This window comes from Bos javanicus, chromosome 1 (genome assembly GCF_032452875.1).
Source record: "Bos javanicus breed banteng chromosome 1, ARS-OSU_banteng_1.0, whole genome shotgun sequence".
Lineage (NCBI taxonomy): Eukaryota > Metazoa > Chordata > Mammalia > Artiodactyla > Bovidae > Bos > Bos javanicus.
The window spans coordinates 65714748-65737475 of NC_083868.1; the positions used below are offsets into that span (position 1 = coordinate 65714748).

Genomic DNA, 22728 nt, shown 5'->3' on the forward strand with positions numbered 1-22728 from the left:
CATGGATCATATATTATTGTAGTATTTACTATTAGAAAAAATATAAAAATAAAAATAAATCCATGTGTAAGTGGGCCTGCACAGTTCAAACCCACATTGTTCAAGGGTCAGCTATACTTAAAGGTTTATGTTACTTAAGCTCTAGTTTGTGAGAAACATTTTGAATATCTTTTGGACAGTAGCTCAAAAAAATGGAACCAGCGAAATCTGTGTTATCCTATATTATCCTATATTTAAATATATTAAGCTTTTATATTTTATTAGCTGTAAAGGAGTCCCTTTTTTATTTAAGAATATTGACTTTCTGGTTTTCTCTTTCCAGGCGGCATAGATATAGACTCATTTCAGGAGCATGAAGAAGGCCATGCAGGGCCAGATGATAATGAGGAGGTCATGCGAGCATTGCTCATTCACGAGAAGAAGACCCCGTCTGCCCCTGCAGGTTCAGTGGGGGCGGCTGCTCCCGTGACCGCTGCCAACGGCAGTGACTCTGAGAGTGAGACCAGCGAGTCAGATGATGACTCTCCACCCCGTGTGGCCACTGTGGCTGCACATCATGGAGAAGAGGATGAGGAAGACGATGAATTTGAGGAAGTAGCAGATGACCCTGTTGTCATGGTGGCTGGCCGTCCATTCTCCTATAGTGAAGTGAGCCAGAAGCCAGAGCTGGTGGCCCAAATGACACCAGAGGAAAAGGAAGCATACATAGCAATGGGACAACGCATGTTTGAGGACCTCTTTGAGTGAGCTTTCCCTACCTTTTCCTCCTTTCTCTAATGCTCATTTCAAAAAGAGATTTCTTACCTTTGAAGAAATGTGTTTAATGGCTTTCTGCCCCTCTTGATGTAAAGCAACTGTTAATCTTGTGCAAACAATAATGGGAGAGAAAGTTTGATTATTTTATGCCAGAAACTTCCCCACAAGGTAGGTTAGCTATAAGCATTCCCTTACCTATTACTACAGTATTAATATTTTACTGTATTCCCTTATCTAATCGTTTTCCTTTCCTTTTTAAGACACATTTTTCTCCCTTCTGAAATGAGTGTGATGAGTCTGTAAGGTAAATTCTTCCGGTCTGCCTGTAAGAAGCCCATTATGATAGGTTACAGTACTTCACTGATCACATCCTTTTTATCTGTTCTGACCAAGCATTCCTAACAGCCCCTGATATTGCTGCCAACCAAGCAACTTCACAACAGGCAAGTCATTGATGTAGGAAAAAAAAATCTTAAAGCTTCACATTGCCTCACGGTTGAAGATGAAGTCATTTTGTAAGGCTCGAGATGAGAGTATGTGTGGAAGGAGGATGATTATGCCTGTATCTCATGACTAATATCTAAACCAAAATTGGTGTCTTTAGAACTGACTTGACTGACAGATGTTACTGTTTTGCTTACTGCCTTGTGGTTTGTATATTGGATAATAGAAAACAGAAAGTGTGTTTGGAAAATCCTTAGGAATAAATTAGAGGAAAAAATGTGGGCTTAGGATAAGGAGTCCATGTAAAGTATTGAAGAATCGAGAGCATTGGAAACAGTACCCTTACAATTGTCTGAATTTGTGCTGATTTAGAAAGCTGAGACTGGTACCCTTCTTTTTCAGTTCTTCCACAGTGCTATAAATTGTTAAAGAGGTCATCGCAGCAGAAATCAGCATATAACAATTGATTGCTCCTTTGTTTTTTTCTCTCAACCTTTTTGAAGCCTTTTTCTCTTTTGATTCTTGTCAAGCATGGTAATTTAGAGTGCATCCAGTATATTGTTGAGCATTGTAACCTCAAGGAAAATAGTTTATTTTTGGTTCTGATATGTAGCATGGTATTATTCCCAAAGGCAGAACTTTAAAGAACTTTCATACAAGGGTCTACAGTTGTATTTTTTGTAATATTTTCCCTTGCATTGTCATTTTTAGGTATTTATCATTTTCTAGTACATGTGTAAAGTTAAGACAGATTTTAGAGCATCTGAGCCTTGTGTGAAGTAATGTTTCATTAACCTGGGTTGTATTAATGACTAAATATTGACAATAAATCAATTTTGTACTGACTTAAATTTGTTAATTTCTAGCTCTGTAACATCCTGGAGCATAATTAAAATGAATACTTTTCCCAATGAAGAAAAGTGTTTTAGAAGTTTTTCTCTTATTGGCATTGTTTCACATAGTAGATGGAATTGTATGTGATCTAAACTTTTTTCTGGCCGTAAGTTGCCTGAAGAATGACTTTAGGTATGTACCTTGTGCAAATAGGGCTATTCAACTTTAAACGTTGTTTTCTAAACATTGATAGTTTAGAAAGAAGTTCAGTAGTAATCAGATGTTAAGTTTTGAAATGTAGTTCTAGGTGAACTGTCAGCTCTTCGTTTCAGCGAATACTCATTTCTTGCTGTTTTTTTCTTGATCTCACTTGCATGTTCTTTTTCCTAAAGCTACTGTTCTGTTTTTCTTATCTGTTATCTATTCTTTCATCTCCCTCTTGGAGTCAGTGTTATAATCTATGACTGTGCTGAAATGGTTCAGTTTTTTTTTTTTTAATGTCATTTCTTATTTTCTTTATTTCTCAATTTCTTTGGCTGCTCTTTGGCTGTTCAACCCATGTTTTCCTTGAAACATTTTTTGTTTGGTATCCTAGCCATTACATTGGCCAGGTTTCTTCTTACTTCAGGAAGCCTCCATGCTTCCCTGGCTTCTTTACCTTGCCTCTGCACCATCTGTACTGACTCACAGTAACCATGGACACAAGTCTGTGTGGCAGATTTTCACTGAAGTCTTGATTATAGTAGTAGGGATGGTCAGTGGGAGGGATTCAGCATTGAATAGTCAAGGAATATGATACACACCTTGTTCTTAAAGAGTGTCTTTGCCATTCTCACAGGTTTCATCCCAAGTAGAGTGCTGTAATATTTCAGCTTTCTTTTTCCTTCTCATCATCACCTTTTTCTTTCCAAAGGCCTTGGAAAGTTATAAATGTATTAGAAAAAAATAACTTAGTTCTTTATTTTATTCCTGTTCCAAGTATGACCTTGAAAGATCCTATCATATCCAAAGTGGTCTATCAGAATGTTTCCGTAACTAAGAAACCATTTTTCCACCCACTTTTTCCCCCTTCCCCCACTTTGCCACTTTTTTTTCCTCTCACTGCACTAAATTATTCCTCATACACTTGACCAAAGTCAGGTGATGAGTAAACAACTTTGCCCTAGGTAATCGATCCACAGCTTTGTATCTGCTGGAAGATTGCTTCCAATCTATCTACCCTTGTAGTTGAAGCCTTTTTCTCATTTAGATACAACTTTTTTTCCAGAACACCTTAAGGAGCATTAACTTTAAATGATTAAAAGAAAATATCCAATTTGGCATAGCCTGGAAGTCAGGAGACTAGGTTCTAGTCCCAGTTAACTAGACACTTGCAGTGTGACTCTATTACCTGATGTCATCTTCCTGGGCTAGTTTCTCAGTTGTCAATAATGAGAGGATTATGGTAGGATCACCAGTATTCCTTTCTGCTCTAATATTTTGTGAAGTGGTAGCTAATGTGTTTTAAAGTGAGGCTGAATAATAATAACAAGACAACAAGAAGAAGTCTTTTGATGTGCTACAGCAATTCAAGCCAGTTGAAGGATATTTTAATGGAAGGGCTGGTGTAGATAGCAGCTTTAGGATTTAGAATGTAGAAAACCAGAGCATAAGCAATTACTAACTCGGTTTTTGTCTTCTGGTCCGGCCAAGGTAGTTCATTTCTGACCTCAATAACTGAGGAAGAAATAATTGAATATTTCATAACTCTTTTTGGTGTCATTTTGAGATAATTAGGCAGTGAATGGGAATGAGTTTGGGAAGAGCAGTTCCTCTTCTTTCTACCAGTTGGCTGTTTGGCTAGATTCCCAGCCATTACTACAGTAGAAAAACTTACATGTATAGTTTCTTGTTCTCCTTATTCCTGGGTTAAAAAAAAAAAAAAAAGTAACTAGGAGATGACAATCAAAAAACAAATATGAAAATCTTTAGAATTTAGAAATTTGTATAATTCCATCTTCTATTTGTTCAGCCTTTTGTTTCCATGAAAGATGTTTCACATTGTTATCTCTAGGAGAGCTATGCTACTATCACTTAAAAATTTTTCTTTTTTAAATCTCTTGGGGAAATGAGGAAGATTTTCAGAAAGGAACTAGAACTATGGCACTAAACTTACTGTCCTTTCTATTGGCTTTTTATATTATAAAAGCAAAATAAACTGTGAATAAGATAAGTACAGGTATTCTTGAAACATGTAAAGCCGAATGGGTTGAAATGGGAAATGCCTTGAAATTTTGCTTCTTCCTTTGAAGAGCTAAAAGGAATGAACTAATTCTAGTGGTCCTCAAGGAAAGAAACAAGCACCTTAACCTCTCTTCAGAAAGATCTTGCTGTCCTTCTGAGTACTAGAGGCTGCCATTCCTATTCCAGTTGCAAAGCAAATAGGTCTCTAACATGACTCAATTTCAGCAATCAACCCACATTTCCCATCACATGAAAGTACATTATCACTTACCTGATGTAAATAAGTCTGAGAAATTTATGTGGAAACAAAGGCTAGTGCCAGGTGCTAAAGTGCCTTTAATCACATGAAGGCATGTAGAATAGTTGTACAATTTGTTGTTGTTACATAAATATATTATTTAAAAATTCATCCAATAAGATATATATATATATATATATATATATATCTCCATATCCTTTGTTGACAGTGTGTATCATCCCAGACCTTTTCTAGACCTTTAGAAACAACGTACTCACACTCATACCCACAAATACACTGCGATGCTTTTTAAGTGAATACAATCATGTACACATTGCCCATACATACATTGCTATTTGTTTTTAAAATATCTTGAAGATCTTTCTATATCTGTATATTTAAATCTGATTCATTTTTAAAATAAGGACTAGGTTGAATTGTATAATTATATGGTGGTTTGTATAACACTTCCCTTCTCGAATGGCATTTAGGTAGTGTCCAGTTTTTCACTATTAAAGTGCTATAATGAATTACCCTTATATATCCTTATTCTATATTTCTATAGGATAGAACCATAAAAGAGAAGTAGCAAATCAAAGGACATGTCCATCTTAAACTGATCAGTTCAGTCGGTCAGTCATGTCCAACTCTTTGTGACCCCATGAATCGCAGCACGCCAGGCCTCCCTGTCCATCACCAACTCCTGGAGTTTACCCAAACTCATGTCCATCAAGTCGGTGATGCCATCCAGCCATCTCATCCTCTGTTGTCCCCTTCTCCTCCTGCCCCCAATCCCTCCCAGCATCAGAGTCTTTTCCAATGAGTCAACTCTTCTCATGAGGTAGCCAAAGTACTGGAGTTTCAGCTTTAGCGTCATTCCTTCCAGTGAACACCCAGGACTGATCTCCTTTAGGATGGACTGGTTGGATCTCCTTGCAGTCCAAGGGACTCTCAAGAGTCTTCTCCAATACCACAGTTCAAAAGCATCAATTCTTCGGAACTCAGCCTTCTTCACAGTCCAACTCTCACATCCATACATGACCACTGGAAAAACCATAGCCTTGACTAGGACCTTTGTTGGCAAAGTAATGTCTCTGCTTTTGAATATGCTATCTAGGTTGGTCATAACTTTCCTTCCAAGGAGTAAGTGTCTTTTAATTTCATGGCTGCAATCACCATCTGCAGTGATTTTGGAGCCCCCAAAAATAAAGTCTGACACTGTTTCCATGAAGTGATGGGACCAGATGCCATGATCTTAGTTTTCTGAATGTTGAGCTTTAAACCAACTTTTTCACACTCTTTCACTTTCATCAAGAGGCTTTTTAGTTACTCTTCACTTTCTGCCGTAAGGGTGGTGTCATCCAAATCACTTTTCAAAAAAACTGTTGGAGAATTTTAAGCAGGGAAGCAATTTGTAGCATTGCAGTTGGGTTGGAATTGAAACCTGGAGATTATTAAGGTGATTTCAATAGTCTTAGTAATAGAGGGCTTCCCTCATAGCTCAGATAGTAAAGAATCTTCCTGCAATGCAAGAGACCCAGGTTCAATCCCTGGGTCCGGAAGATCCCCTGGAGAAGGGAATGGCAACCCACTCTAGTATTCTTGCCTGGAGAATTCCATGGACAGAGGAGCCTGGCAGGCTACAGTCCATGGGGTCACAAAGAGTCATGACTAAGTGACTAAAACACACACACACACACAAGTCTGTGGGGATGGAAAGAGGGAACAGGTTTAAGAAACTTTGGAGAGGTGGCATTAATGGACCTGGTGACTGTTTGAATGTGGCACTACCCTGGATGAAGCTGTCTTCTGACTGAATGGTTGTTCCATTTATCAAGATTGGAAATACAGGAGGGAGAGCAGAGTTTATTCTTTTTTCAGCTCGCATCTCGTAAATGGCACCATCATTTCACCTACATCCTCACACCAAAAGTCTAGTAATTGGTCATCACATCCTGTTCATCAGCAAGTCCTGTCAGACTCAAAATATAATCTAATTTATATAACCTAAGTTTGAAGGTAGAGCTGATAAGACTTGCTAATAAATTGAAAATATATTCGAAATCTCACCTCATACTTCACCACTACCAGCCTACCCCAGGCCATATTAATACCTCCCCCTACCTGCACTTAAAACACTTTATTGACTGTTTCTTAGAATAACATCTAGACCAAACTCCTGACCCTTTTCCGTAGGTCCTAAGAGATCTGGCCCCTGACTACTTTTATGAGCACATCTACTATTCTTCCTGTTAACTGCTCTCTAACAACATTGACATTCTCTGCTTTGCAAATGTGCCAAGGTTTTTCCTGCCTTAGGTCTTTGCCCTAACTATATTCTCTGCATAGAACTTTCTTCTCCATTCCTGTCACTTTTATTTCATTCTCAGCTTAAATGGCACTTTCTCAGAAAAGCCTTCTCTTCTCTTAAAGTAATCTCTTCTCCCATTCATGGTGATATTTTCCTACTTTATTTTCTTCATAATAACATTGATGTTTACAATGAACTTGTTTATTTTTTTATGTCTCTAAACTACCCGCCCCCGCCATCACCACCCTCAAAAGACTAAGGACAGAATACTAGCATTGTGGAATTAATTCTGGCACATGATAGGCTCTCAACAAATGTTGAATGGATGAATGGACAGATGAATTGGCACTAGGAGAGCATACTCTTTTTCTCCACCAAGGCATATCATTTTGTTTCTGCCTGAATTTTATTTATATATATATTTCTTAATCAATTAGTTATGTTTACTTGTGGTTCATGGTACCTAGGACTGTGTCCCCAGGGTAGCAGAATACAGCTTCTTTAGTGCAACCAATGAGACGCCTAGAAGCTTTAGTTCTGGGGAGCCATTTGCTTCATTGTTCATGGAAAAGAGAACCTAGTGAGTATTTTGTCTAGAACCGCCCTGTCACATAAGGTAGCCACTAGCCACTTGTGACAGTTGAGTATTTAAACTGTATCTAGTCCAAATTGAAATGTGCTGTAAATATGAAACACATACCAAATTTTGAAGACTCTGTGGGATTAAAGAATGTAAAATATCTTATTAATAACTTTTATATTGACTATTTGTTGAAAAGATAGTACTGTAGATATGCTAGGTTAGAGGAAATATGCTATTAAAGTTAATTTTACTTGTTTTTATTTCTTTTATATGGCTATTAGAAAATTTTAAATTGCCTATATTGCTAACATTTGTAGCTTGCATTGTATTTCTGTTGAACAGCACTAGTCTAGGACATTCTCTTCAGGTGCTAGAATTATGTATTGTACTTAGTGACTATATACATTTTTCCTCGTGTACAAGTTTTTGACCTGAATGCTGTGCTCATGCTGCACTCCTCCCTATCCTCTACTAGAAAGGTAGGCTTTGTTTTGTTGGTAGACTCTTTCTCTTGGGAACAATAATGAATTTTGCTTCTGGTTTAATTTTTCCCCTTTCATGGGTGAAAATGGTTGGGGTGAGGAGTTTTTTGTTTTGTTTTGTGTGTTTCCTGAAGTAGGATGAAATATTGGGGATGACATCAGCAGTAGAGATAAGGAACTGAGAATTGTTGACTACCTAAACCAATTTTGTGATGTTGAAAGTGCTGCTGACTCCTGGGTAAGTGAGGAACCCGAGCATCCTGTGAAGCCAAGCCAGAGACGGAGGAGCTCAGAGCCAGTCCTAAGTCAGAGGAGTTGGAAGCCCAAAGTGGTGCTCTGTATGTGTGATCTTAACAGTCAGTGTATGTGAGATTGCTCATGTGTTTATTTCTGTCTCTCCCCTTGCTAGAATGTAAGCTCCATGAGGGCAAAGGCTTTATCTTTCTTGCTTACTGCAGTGTTCTGGCTCATATCCCTGACTCAATATGCCTGGCACATAGTAGGTACTCATCAATAAATACTGAATGAAAAAACAATTACGTTTTTTCGTAATTACTTACTCCAGGCCAGGAGTAAGCCATGGCCTTTATACAAAAGACTAGTTTCCGTTTGTATACCTAATTGTATACCTAACGTTTGTGATGCTATTTTGTATTAATTATCTTCCTGTTTGGAATGCTTACAGATGGTGAGTGCTGATCTACACAGCAAAGTGCATTTTCCCCAGCAACTGGTGAAGCCACCTAACCAAAATACATCTCACAGATGCATCTAACTAAAGGGAATTTGTTCACTTAGTCTGTGTTAAAGTCATTCTTTACAGAAGAAATTGTGAGGAGCAAAGACTGTGCTATTTCTTCAACTGGAGATTTTATTTATCTCTTAATAAATTAAAATTGATGATTCCATGGTTTCCTTCATGATATCAAAGACCCAGCTTCCTTTTATCTTTATACTTAGTCTTTCTTTTTTGAGGCAAGTGTTTGTTGCTTTGTGGTTCCATAATGGCCAATACTTCATCTTTCTACATACATCTTCAGGTAGAAGTGAGGGAGTAAGGCGATAAAGGTATATAGCAGTATCAGTATCAGTCAGTATCCCCCTCCCTTTTTAAAAAAATTGTGGTGAAATTCGTATGACATAAAATTAATCATTTTAAATTGAACAATTCAGTGGCATTTAGTTTATTCACTATCCAGTTCCAAAACATTTTCATCACTGCAAAACAAACTCCGTCCCCATTAAGCAGTTGTTTTCCTTTCTCCTGGGGAAACCACAGCCCTTGGCAACTACCATTCTTCTTTCCGTCTGTGGATTTACGTATTCTGGTTATTTTGGATAAATGGAATCATTCAGTATGTGACCTTTGTATCTGGCCTCCTTCACTTAGCATAATGTTTTAGAGGTTCATCCATGTTGCAGCATGTGTCCGTCCTTCACTCCTTTTTATGACTGAGTAGTATTCTGTTGTGTGTATATGCCACAATCTGTTTATTTATTCAGTTGTTGATGGGCATTTGAATTGTTTCAGCATTTTGGCTATTGTGAATAATGCTGCTGTGAATATTCATATACATGTATTTGAGTACCTGTTTTCAATTTGAGGGGCCTATACCTAAGAGTGAAATTGCTGAGTCTGTGATAATGTCTATGTGCTGTTTCTTTTAACATACCACCTTCCCAGCACTGTGTGCAGTAATTACTGGCACTCCTTGGGGAGTAGACAGGGCCTTGTAACCAAGATGTCTGTTTTGGAAGTGAGAGTCAACAGAGAATATTCAGAGCTCTAGGGTCGGTGACCAGAGCAACAGCTGCAGAGGGCCAAGTACTAGTAGGTGTGTGTATGAAGTAAGAATCGAAGCATCCTGGATTTTCTTTTGTGAAGGAAGTAGCTTCTCTGCATTGCCCTTTATATCCTTTCCTGGGTTTCAGACTTTTAAGTCATAACATAGACTCAGTCTGGCCATCTGAGTACTCACCTGGGGCTGTGATCTCTGTGCTCCAGTTCTCTGTCACAGAGCCAATCTTTTAAGTCCAGGGTCATAGCGGGCTAATGTCTTCTTTTGGTCAAGCACGAGGTGAAGCCCTTTTGTTTGAACATGCTTGGAAGTGTGCCAGTATCAGGGGTGGTGGTGATGGTAATTGTTAAGATCCAGAGGATGGATCCAGAACTAAATTGCCTCTCACAAGTATTTGCTCAGTATGAAGTCAGCTTTAATCAGCCCTGTTCCACCAGCTTCAAAAATGGGAGGCTGGCAGCTTTTCATTTCAGGGTAGTGACCTGCCTGGGAGGTCTAAAGAATGATTCTGACAATGTTCCAAGAGAATCCTTCCCTGCTGTTCTGTGCCTGTGTGCAGGTATAATGTGTATGTAGGAGGGTAGAAAAAAGGCAAGACAAGGTGGGCCTTTATGTTTAGTGGGTGGGTGGAGAGGACTTGGCATGCTGTGTATGTCACTCACATTTCACATCTTTCTGACAGGCTATAACTTTAGCAACTTTATGGATAATTTCTTTATTGCTTTTTCCACTGAGATTCATTAAGCTATCAAATTATGGCAATGATATGGAGACCTCTGCCCATGTCTCCTGCGTTAGTCTAGTTCCTTTAAGACTGACACAGTCCTTTTCCCTCCCTCCCCCACCTCAGCAGTTAGCAACAAAAACACCTAGCAAGCAAAGAACCAATTGAAAGTCTGTGACAGTGTCTGCTTTGCCTCCTAAACTACTATTTCTCAAAGAGTGTATTGGGCCACTTTGGGAATTCTTAAATATATTCTCAGTGTTTTGACCAACAGATATCTGTGATCACCATCTGTCTCATTACACTACTTCCCCATCTCCCAAAGTGCACTTGGTAAATCCCTTTTTTCAAACTTGCCTTTCTGCAATAAATGCTACTCTCCCTCTGCCTCAAATCCTCCCTTGATGTTCTTCCCTCCTCTCTCCTGTGTCCTCTTCTCCACAATCATCACTTCAGGAACAGGCTTCTTAAGCCTACTTCCTATGGTGGATGTGGGAGGTTTTCATTTGTTCTCCCACAGTGTGCATTTCTCCCCCACTCTCCCTGCATGTGATTCAGCTGGGACTGATGCCAGTCATAGTGACTGATTCAGAGAGGAGCATATGATCCAGGCCAGGTAATGAGAGTTACTTCAGGACTTTGGTTGAAATGAGAAAAAGGCACTGCCTTTTTCTACTAGGGTTACTAAACTGGTAGAGCATAGCTGGTAGCAGCTGGGGACAATCTTTGTTACCATTTCAGGGCAATCTGCCTGAAAATAAAACCAACACAGAGGAAGGCAGACACTATAGAGATGGAGAAAGAGTGATTTCCAGTCACAACACTTGAGCACCTTAATCTTACCATACTTGAATCATTTTTACCTTTGTAATTATTTCTATTATGTGAGTCAGTATGTTTAGTTTTATTCTTTGGCCAATTTGGGTTGAGGTTTCCCAGGTGATGCAGTGGTAGAGAATCCTCCTGCCAGTGCAGGAGACTTAGGAGATGTGGGCTTGATCCCTGGGTTGGGAAGATGCCCTGGAGGAGGAAATAGCAACCAACTCCAGTATTCTTGCCTGGAAAGTTCCATGGACAGAGGAGCCTGGAAGGCTGCACTCCATGGGGTTGCAAAGAGGCAGACATGACTTGACTATCTGAGCACACAATTGGGGTTGGGTTTCTATCTCTTGTAATTGAAAAAGTCTTGACTTACTAGACAGTGCCCATCAGCCCACTGATATCTATACTTCATCTTCACTTTGTTATTCCCTCTGTTATTCAGTTGGAGATAGTCTCACCTGTATTCTAATCACTCTCAACTCTTCCCATCTCTGTTACAATCCCATACATATATTTATCTAGGGCTTTGTAGTCTACCAAGGGGCTCCCGAAGAAAGGCAATGCCAAAGAATGCTCAAACTATCGCACAATTGCACTCATCTCACATGCTAGTAAAGTAATGCTCAAAATTCTCCAAGCTAGGCTTCAGCAATACGTGAACTGTGAACTTCCAGATGTTCAAGCTGGTTTTAGAAAAGGCAAAGGAATCAGAGATCAAATTGCCAACATCTGCTGGGTCATTGAAAAAGCAAGAGAGTTCTAAAAAACATCTATTTCTTCTTTATTGACTATGCCAAAGCCTTTGACTGTGTGGATCACAATAAACTGGAAAATTCTGAAAGAGATGGGAATACCAAACCACCTGACCTGCCTCTTGAGAAATCTGTATGCAGGTCAGGAAGCAACAGTTAGAACTGGACGTGGAAGAACAGACTGGTTCCAAATAGGAAAAGGAGTAGGTCAAGGCTGTATATTGTCACCCTGCTTATTTAACTTATATGCAGAGTACATCATGAAACGCTGGGCTGGAAGAAGCACAAGCTGGAATCAAGATTGCCTGGAGAAATATCAATAACCTCAGATGTGCAGATGACACCACCCTTATGGCAAAAAGTGAAGAGGAACTAAAGAGCCTCTTGATGCAAGTGAAAGAGGAGAGTGAAAAAGTTGGCTTAAAGCTCAACATTCAGAAAACGAAGATCATGGCATCTGGTCCCATCACTTCATGGGAAATAGATGGGGAAACAGTGGAGACAGTGTCAGACTTTATTTTTTGGGGCTCCAAAATCACTGCAGATGGTGATTGCAGCCATGAAATTAAAAGACGCTTACTCCTTGGAAAGCGTTATAAGGAAAGTTATGACCAATCTAGATAGCATATTCAAAAGCAGAGACATTACTTTGCCAACAAAGATCCGTCTAGTCAAGGCTATGGTTTTTCCAGTGGTTATGTATGGATGTGAGAGTTGGACTGTGAAGAAGGCTGAGTGCCAAAGAATTGATGCTTTTGAACTGTGGTGTTGAAGAAGACTCTTGAGAGTCCCTTGGACTGCAAGGAGATCCAACCAGTCCATCCTAAAGGAGATCAGTCCTGGGTGTTCATTGGAAGGACTGATGCTGAAGCTCAAACTCCAATATGACTGGTTCTGGGTTCTGTTATGACTTTGGCCCCCCATGCACATTTGAGAACCTCTTAACTGTTTCAACTCTTCAACTTCTTTGACAATCTGAGACCTCACACAAAGCCCCTCAAATCATCCACCATCCCTACGTATCTTCCAGATAATGCATTTTATGCTCCCATGGCGGGGCTGGGGAGTGTAGCCACAAAGATGCTAATTCATGCCCTGGCCCTGCTGTCTATTTCCATCTGGGCCCTTCCTGCTGTGCAGATCTCTAGATGGCTACAGACCTACAGCGGTTGCTTCTCTTTCCCTCAGCCTTTGCCAGTCTGTTCATGATCTTGTTTTCTCCACTTGTTTGATGTCTGAGATCATTTTGCCTTTATGTAACTTCTATAGTAAACATTAACAGTTGCATGCTTAGCATTCATTGCTCCTTTCCTAGTAGTACCTAATTTTTGCTAAGAGATCCCTTTCCCAAGGAAGTACATGTGCTTCAGGAGAAGCTAATTCTATAGTCATCTGTACAGTTCCTATATAGTTCCTGTATAGTCATCTATGTAGTCATCTGTACAGGTCCTACTTGGGCCAAGAGTAATTTTAGTAGTGATTGTGCATGCGTGCATGCTTAGTCGTGTCCAACCCCATGGACTCTAGCCCACCAGACTCCTCTGCCCATGGGATTTTATAGGCAGGAATACTGGAGTGGATTGCCATTTCCTCCTCCAGGGGATCTTCCTAATGCAGGGATTGAACCTGCGTCTCCTATGTCTCCTGCATTGGCAGGCGGATTCTTTACCACTGAGCCACCTGGGAAGCCCAGTAGTGATTCTTCAGTTCAGTTCAGTTCAGTTGCTCAGTCATGTCTGACTCTTTGCGACCCCATGAACCACAGCACGCCAGGCTTCCCTGTCCATCACCAACTCCCGGAGTCTACCCAAACCCATGTCCATCGAGTCGGTGAGGCCATCCAACCATCTCATCCTCTGTCATCCCCTTCTCCTCCTGCCCTCAATCTTTCCCAGCATCAGGGTCTTTTCAAATGAATCAGCTCTTTGCATCAGGTGGACAAAGTATTGGAGTTTCAGCTTCAATATCAGTCCTTCCAATGAACACCCAGGACTGATCTTTAGGATGGACTGGTTGGATCTCCTTGCAGTCCAAGGGACTCTCAAGAGTCTTCTCCAACACCACAGTTTAAAAGCATCAATTCTTCTGCACTCAGCTTTCTTTATAGTGATTGTAGCTCTTCACAAATATTCCATTTATACTATATACATAATAGAATTGCATTTCCTAGATTGTTGAAGGTAGGTGTGGCCATGTGACTTGCTTTGGTCAATGAAATGTGAATAGAAATGATATATGTCATTTCTAGGCAGAAACCTTTAAGGGCTAGTGTACGATTCACCAGGTGCCCCTCCCAGATAGAGTGATTGCTAAAGCATGTGTTGAGATGAAGCCTCCATCAGCCTGGGTCCCAGGGTGACTATTATGGTAGAGCTCCCCCTGCCGACATACACCAGCATATAGTGAGAATAAGAAGTAAGTGCTATTATGTCACTGAGATTTGCAGTATAAGCAGGACATTCTAACTGATACAGTAATCTCATCTTTATAACAGTGCCTGGGTCAAAAACCTAGTCTAAGCCAAGCCAAGTGAAAGCTACTCAGTTGTGTCCAACTCTTTGTGGCCCCATGGGCTATACAGTCCATGGAATTCTTGAGGCCAGAGTACTGGAGTGGGTAGCCTTTCCCTTCTCCAGGGGATCTTCCCAACCCAGGGATTGAACCCAGGTCTCCCTCATTGCAGACAGATTCTTTACGAGCTGAGCCACCAGGGAAGCCCAGTCTAAGCCAAGTAGTCATGGCATTTGTTGTTCAAGAAATTGGTTGAGAAAAATGCTGTGACTCACTTGGTACACTGAAATGAGAAGGGGATTTGCTGGGGCCTTGAGAAAAGAAGTTTCCTGACTTACAAGAGAGCTACCAGAAGAGGTAAATTCTCTCTTCCTCTTGATGTTATGTATGAATGTGAAGCCTGTAGTTACTATAATTACCTTGCTATAGGGATAAAGCCAAAACAAGGGAGAGTGGTATCAAAAGAATCTCAAAGAAATGGTGCCAAAACCCTGATGGAATCATAACTGATCATTACTCTTTGGAATTTTTTCAGTTAGATAAGCCAATAGGTCCCTTTTACTGTTTAAGCTATTTGAGTTGGGTTTCTTATATATTTCCACAAAAGTAACCTAACAGTTGTAACTTCCTTTCTTAGTTCTTATCTTTACTTCTCACTCATTTATGTAGTATCAGAGAAATAATAGCTAACGATAGTTCATTTATAGAAGACTTATTATGTGTCTGGCACTATTCTAAGTGCTTTCTAGACAGATTCTGATTCCATTTCAAAATAGAGAATATATGTGTGAGCTCCTTGAGAACTCTTTTCTTATTTGTATCTATTTCTCCCACAGTGCTGATGTGGTACAAACCAGATGCTAACCAAATATTGAATAATTCAACAAATATAAATTGAGTTTTAGTCTTACAGAGCTTATAGTATTTTGACCATCCAGGTCTCACAAACCTAAAAGACTGAGACCAACACAAGACATCATAAATGCTGTTAGGTGCTAAACTGAAGTTCCAAAAGGCATGTTAAAGGCTGTGAAGAAAAGATAGCATTATTGGGTGAAGATTGGGAATGAAAAGCTTTTGAAGAAAATCAGATTTTTTCTTTAAAAAAACAAAAGCAGATACAGATAGGCATAGCAGAGTGCGAGGGTGGGTATTAAAGTTAGGGTAATAACAAGCAAGAGTATTGTGTCAAGAAGGAATGTGGTGTACTGAAGAACATTCAGTACATTCAATTTAGGTGCTCAATAAATGTTAGATATTTTTTCTCATCATGAGACAATAGCATTTCTCCCTTGAAATATTTGATGCAGGCTTGATATAAAAGAGATATTATGGCCACTACTCTGACTACTTATCTCCTTACCTGCTCAAACCCCTTGCACATAGTAAGCAGTCACAGATGTTTGTAAAATTTCAGACATCCATTAATGCACTATTTCTCCCTAGAGAAAGAAGTTTCTGAGTGCTTGTCTGCCAAGCATTCTACATGTCTTCTGGCTCTCTTAACTCAATGCTGGGCACATACTGTGGCACAGTCGGACCTTAGTTAAGTACTTGATTGAATTGATTCAAATTATCTGGCTTGGGAGGAACTTCTTTACCTAGTGAGCCTGGCTTTTCAGTACATCAACACTTCATCAAACCCCTGTCAGATCAGATCCTCAATAGGGTATCTTAAATGCATGCTATTAAAATACTTAAATAGAAGTCCCATCTGTTAGAGTAGACCGAGCCTGATGAATCAGCCAGAGAGGTGGGAGGCTGATCCAGCCAGGCATGAACCAATCAGGTGGGGAACAGGCAGCTCTGTCTCCCTTTGCCACCCCGGAGTGCTTATGCCAGAATGTACAGATTTATAAACAGAAACCAGTTAGCAAAATATGAGGACTGAAGCATGCCACAGGGCAGTGTCTGTGGGCTAATCAACAGAGATCTGGCTGGAGCCCTTCGTCCCAGCTGCAGATCATGCTGAAGGGTGTGTCAGAGGAGAAAGAGGAGCCTAGGGACTTGCCCCTTCCATAACTCTTGCACCTCTGGAATCTAGATTTTGTTTTCATGCAATTGTAAAAAGCATTTTAAAAAACAGCTTTATTTTGGGAACTGTCACTGGTGAAGTCAGCAAGGACTTAAAGACCTAAGATAAAATACAATGATGGAAAAGTGTTGAGGAAGCTGCCTTTTTATTCCCCAAGAAGGATTTTGCACAGACATCCATCCCTGATGAGGTGTCATCAAGCCCTCATTTCCAAATGGTCTTGGCTGCCAGAGTCCTAATTACAGTCAGCTTCCCAACCACACTATCTCCCTTTTCCCACCTCCCCTGATATACCCTGGATGTGGATCATACTCTCTGGTGCTACATTAAAAAAAGAAAAAGTTTTTTTGGGGTCACTCTTCACCACACCAAAATACATGTTAAAAAATACTCTTTCTGGAGCTCTATTCCTCTGATAACACTTAGGACATGAGGCCTTGTGCACAATAGATGCTCAATAAATAGTTTGTTCAATTAACATGAATCATTTCTCAGTTTCCTGGGCTAAGAAGAAAAAAATGTGATGTGCTTTCTTATTATCACCACTGATCTGATTTCTCTTCTGTTCAACTGTCAACTTTGCCCCTCCATACCCATGTCCTTAACCCAGCTGCGCATATACACATGGAAACAGTCCCACTCTATCCCATTTGGGTTATTCTATTGCTTCTTAGGGTTTTGTTTAGAGTAATTTTTTAATTAGAGGAGAAGTGAAAAGAATAATGTATAAGTCAGACGTTCTGGATTCTGGTCCCAACTGGACCATTTTGTTTGGATCTAAGGTAAGTGAATATGTACTCAGATTCCTCATCTCAGATATAGTAATAATAATAATATATGACTGTCTCACCTACCAGGTTGGTTCAAATGTCAAATGAGCTAATATATATGAAAGTCCTTTGAGAAAGAGACAAAGCACTTTAAATGACTCTTACTGTAAAAACCTAACCCCTTCTGAGTTCATGTACCCAATAAAACACATACAGTATCAAAAGAAGTCTAGGAGAGGCCCAGTAGCTGAGATTCTGCACTTCCACTTCAGGGGGTCCAGGTTTGATTCCTGGTTGGGGAACACATACATAAAAAAAAAAAAGTCTTCCATAGTGTGTTCCCCTGGGAAGTGGGCCCCTTCTCACTCTCCTCCTCAGGAGAGGCTAACTGGCTGGCTTCCTGGGCCCACATGGGATGCTTTTACTCTGTTGAATTCAATGGGGCCTAGAGTCAGGCCCTCAGCTTTGCAGCATCAGAATTCAGTTTTGGCAGAAACTCTGAGTTGATCGGCCTCAAGATGCTGACTCATCAGGAGATGATAAATAGCCAGAACGCCCGTTTATTAATTTACAGTGGGGAACATTTAGCCTGCTCTGTACCTTTGCTCCCTATTGACCAGTTGCAAGGGAAGAGGAAGTATCAGAAGGTTGCTCAGTGAGCAAGGAACTTTGATAAGGGGAGTAACATCAGGCTCTGCTCATTTGGCTTTGCTATCTTAAAAGGAATCCACTCTCCAGAAAGTCTGATGTTTCTGCCGCCCTGGCAGGCACCCAATTCTAGAATTTTGCTTACATGAGTCAGAATGTGCCAAGCATTCCCTTTGCTCGACCAGCCCTCTTCTGACCTACACATTGTTATTTATATATGTTGATCCTTTTCAGACCTCCTGCAATGGTTCCCAGAGCCAGTCTGCTAGCCAGGCTGGGGTTTACTGCCACAACAGCACCTAAAGGATTTACAAAGAAAGATTTTTTTTTCCTCAACTAGAAATTCTTAATTTATTGGATCTGGAAGGGCGTAGGAATCTGAATGTTTACAGGATTCCGAGTGACTCTGATCATTAGCCAGGTTGGGGAGCCACTTATTTGGCTAAGAATCTATACTGTCCCTTTAAGATGACTTTGCATATTCTGATCTGATCTGTTCCGAACTGATTGTATAGGTTAACTCTGAGAACAGAATGTTATTTCCTAGGTCTCAAGGACCAATCAGTGTTGCATCCTTGAACCAACCTTCCTTCTTTCCTTCCTTCCTGTCTTCTTTCTTTCTTTTCTTCCATAAATATTTATAAATACCCAATACGTAAGGAAGCTTACCAAGAGAAGATTGTGGCAATCAACACTTCAAGCGCCAAAAGCAAAAGCTGTTTTTAGGTGATAATAGACTTTGAGGATTAGGATATATAATCCCAGTGCATAGACCACTCTGAGGCCAGCCAATGAAATCAAGGCCTGACATGAAACAATCCAGAGACAATTTCCCTGTGGTAAGTAATGCTGGGTCTTGGTATACTTCCTGAGCCAATGTCCTCTAGGAAACAACCTTTTGCCCACAAGTGGCCCTGATGGAAACTCTAAGGACCATGTATCCATCCCACTCATGGCCAAGAAAACACGTCATCGTCTTTCCTTTCAAACGTGGTTCTCATCTTACCAGCACCTGGCAGTGGCTAGCTTCTGTAAGAGTACCCACATCAGGGGAATCAAATGAGCATCATCTAAGGAGGGGTGCCAACAAGTGATGAGTATCTCAATATACCAGCCATTTTGTCTCCATAGTTGATAAGCCTTATGCATCACAAAAGCTACTGTTAAGGGTTAGTATTCCCTTTTTCCAGATGAAGAAATTTAGCCTCAAAGCGGTTAAATGAGTTGCTAAAGATCATACAAGCAGTAAGTGGTAGAATTGGGATTAAAATCGAGGCCCACTCAGTTTCCAAGTTCTATGCCCCTTCCCCATGACCCCATGGTGCTTAGTAAAGAGGGTTGTGTGTGTGTGTGTGTGTGTGTGTGTGTGTGTGTTTAGGAAGTTTTGAGCATAAGATTCATTGTGCTATAGCTAATACTTAAAATTTCTCTCTACATAATAATGTATATATGTATAACAATTTATGGGACTCCCAGGTGGTTCAGTGGTAAAGAATCCGCCTGCCAATGCAGGAGACACAGGAGATGCGGGTTAGATCCCTGGGTCGGGAAGATCCTCTGGAGGAAGAAATGGTAACTCCAGTATTCTTGCTGGAAAAATCCCCTGAACAGAGGAGACTGGTGGGCTATGGTTTGTGGGGTCACAAAGAGTCGGACACGACTGAGCACAACAACACAGCACCATACCAATTTAAATATCGATATATATAGTAGCATCCAAGTTGGCATTTGGTGATGCACTAAGTCTGATTCCTTTCTGCTATATAGCCGGGGACAGGATTGGGAGTCAGGATACCTGATTATAGTCCTGGCTCAGTCATGTACTCACTGTGTGCCTTGAGAAGCTCCTTTTTCCTAGCTGGGCCTCAATTTTTTCATCTAGTCAGATGAAGGTGAGACTAGATCTAGGGTTGAACTAGATCTCTAACATGCTAGGATTCTAAGAATCTGGTGACAACAGTCACCATCTTTCTTAATTGTTTTTATATCAAAGCATAGCAATTGAATTATAGAAAAAAAGAAAGTTGAACATATATATTATTGTTGTTCAGTCACTCATTCGTGTCCGACTCTTTGCAACCGCATGGACTCCAGCAAGCCAGGCTTCCCTGTTCTTCACTATCTCCCAGAGCTTGCTCAAACTCATGTCCGTTAGTTGATGATGCCATCCAACCATCTCATCCTCTGTCATCCCTTCTCCTCCTGCTTTCAATCTTTCCCAGCATCAGGGTTTTTTCCAAAGGAACATATATATTAGAAAATTATTTTAAAATAACACACTTATTAAGACCTATGTAGATGCCAGGGACTATAATAACTAATTTACAGACTTTTGATTAATTCTTATCACATCAACTATTTTTATTTATCCATCTCTGAGGAACAGGAAGAGAAGTACTTTGCCCAGGACAGCGTGGCCAATGGGTAGAGAAGCCAGTACTGAAATCTAGAACTGATTCTACAGCTATCTCTCAAATGTGGTCCTCCTACCCTCTATTCTCTTGTTTTATGGCTCCCATAAATGGTATGATGACTATATAGAACATTTCTTAAAGTTCCATTTGACATTACCTGACCTTGAAGTATGAGGAAAAAGCAGCCCACGCCATTGTGACGGAATTTTCCTGGAGACTTTTGTTATTGTATGATTATCTCTCCCTGGGAGGGGGGCTGTAAAAGTCAGACTTAATATGGATTTAGAGAGTATGTTTTCATTTCAACTGTATGAGAGAAAACATTATACTGGTCAGCAGACCCTGGCTATAAAATTGGTTCTATTTGTTAGCTTAATTAGTATCCTTTGTTTTCCTAATATTAAGCTCATAAAAGTTAGCCCCAGTTCCTTTGACTGGGTCTAAATAGGAGGAAATAAATCAATGAAGGAAAAACTCCTTTTCTGTCTGTTACTGATCCTGTGGAGATGAAAAGAAGAGAGAGGAAGAGATGGTTACTGGCAGGAAAATAGAGAACTATCAAAGGTTTGGGTCTTGTACAGACTGGGGTGGATGCATCCGACTTCCATCCTCTTCAAATGATGCCTTGATACCTACCTGTTGCCTCTGATCTTCCTAGACAGGAAGTCAGGTGGCTAGTCTGAGCAGTGGTCTAGAAAGAGCCATAAACACACCAGTCTAACCCTAACCCTAAACCACCCTATCAGCCTCATCTTCATCAGGGATGATGCCTGAATCAAACCACAAGAGTGTCCAATCCTGGGATCAGAGATAGGAGAATAGGGAGGAAGATGGAGGTAGTGTCCCTACTTCCTTCCATTGTCTTGCTCACTATGCACAGGAAAGGGTCCTCTTTCTCTTGTGTGCCTTGAATTACATGTCACACAGGTGGGTTGGTGAGAATTGAAAAAGACTGTCTATAAATTGCTCAAACTAATTTAGAAGTCATTCTGCAACATGTACTCAAGCCTACACTTTCAATAATGTCAGAAAAGTTTGCTTTACTTTTATATCAATAAGTTATGGCCTTTTTTACTAAACATGAGTGACACAAAGCTGAAAAGTAGAACACAGAACCAAATCAGAATGTAAAATTGTCTAGACAGTCTAGAATGTTTTGTCTAACTCAGTAAGTTAAAGTGTATCAGAAATAATAGCAGAATTCTACATTTAGGCTAAAAAAGGAAAACCAGCTCTGCAGGATGGAGGAGATTACCTGGATGGTGTTCATTCATATAAAAGAACTGGGAACTTAAATTAACCACAAGTTGAATATTTGCCACCACTATGATGTGTCTGCTAAAGAAAACCAACCCAACCTTTGACTGCAAGAGGGGAAATGAGGTGGAGATGACAGGCAGCCCAGTCCTACTGCAGTGAGCTGTGGTCAGACCGCACTGAAGTACTGGGTTCCGTGGTAGGTACCACAATTCTTGTGGGATACCGACCAATAGAGCAATGGCAAATAGAATGGTGAGAGTCAGAAAATCAGAGAGTTGATAGAAATGGTCATATTTAGCCTGGAGAAGAAAAAAAAAGTCAACCAAAGGAACAGCCCGATCATTGCAAATATTTCAAAGGCTCTTATGTGACTGGCAGAATGAATTTGTCCTTCCCTGTCAAGATGTAGAGCAAGGCTAAGGAATAGAAGCTAAAAAGTCAGAATTCAGAGCTATTTAATAGCTGAGCCACTGTCCTAGAGGTGGGGGGTGGGGTGGGGGTGGGGCTCCCAGATTCTGGAAGTACCATGTTGCTGAGGCTACCTTTGAGGAGAGCTTTCCATTAGGCAGTGGGAGGTGAGAAAGGAGGAAACATTATTTATTTGATTTATATTCCCTACACCAAAGGAACCACCATTTTCTCTGTTTTCCTCCAATTGGATTCACTTCTCTGATTTCACCTAATATTTCATTTTTTTTTTCCTTCAGCCTTAATTTGGGAGCCACTGACATCTGCTGCGAGTCCAGGCTTGAGGGTTCAAGTCCTGTGACTTTCTGAGCAGGGACCACCACTTTGGAAAACCTGAGTCTCTTAGGAATTCTCTCCCCAGTGAAACTTAAGCTCTTGTACTCATCGATTAGCTTAGTAACAGAAATCCTCACTTTGCTTTTTGAACATGTTAGGCAATAATTGTTTCTGCTGGAGAAATATTTTTATTATTTCATATATTATACTTTCATTTCTTTGAGTTTCATTTGGTAATTCTTACACACTTTCCCCCTGCTTTTAAAAATGATGAACAGATCTTTGATAATAGATTAGTTTTAATTTGTTACATGAAAGAAAAAAAAAGATGAACAGGAAGTTTCTACTCTGAGGCTTGACTGTGTAGTTGAGATGACA

General features: G+C 40.2%; 1 protein-coding gene across 5 annotated transcripts in view; it reads left to right on the forward strand.

The window, feature by feature from the left end:
* Nucleotides 1-8774, forward strand: part of GTF2E1 (general transcription factor IIE subunit 1) — a 40815-nt gene extending 32041 nt beyond the window's left edge. For 3 of the 5 annotated variants that reach the window (XM_061400679.1, XM_061400506.1, XM_061400589.1), the window contains exons 5-6: nucleotides 323-743; nucleotides 8557-8774. In XM_061400679.1, the coding sequence (XP_061256663.1) occupies nucleotides 323-743; nucleotides 8557-8563 (428 nt within the window). In that variant the 3' untranslated portion in view covers nucleotides 8564-8774. Of the gene's footprint in view, nucleotides 1-322; nucleotides 8408-8556 lie in introns of those variants that run through there. The other 2 variants (XM_061400772.1, XM_061400866.1) reach the window with 1 other exon arrangement.
* Nucleotides 8775-22728: the final 13954 nt, after the last annotated feature.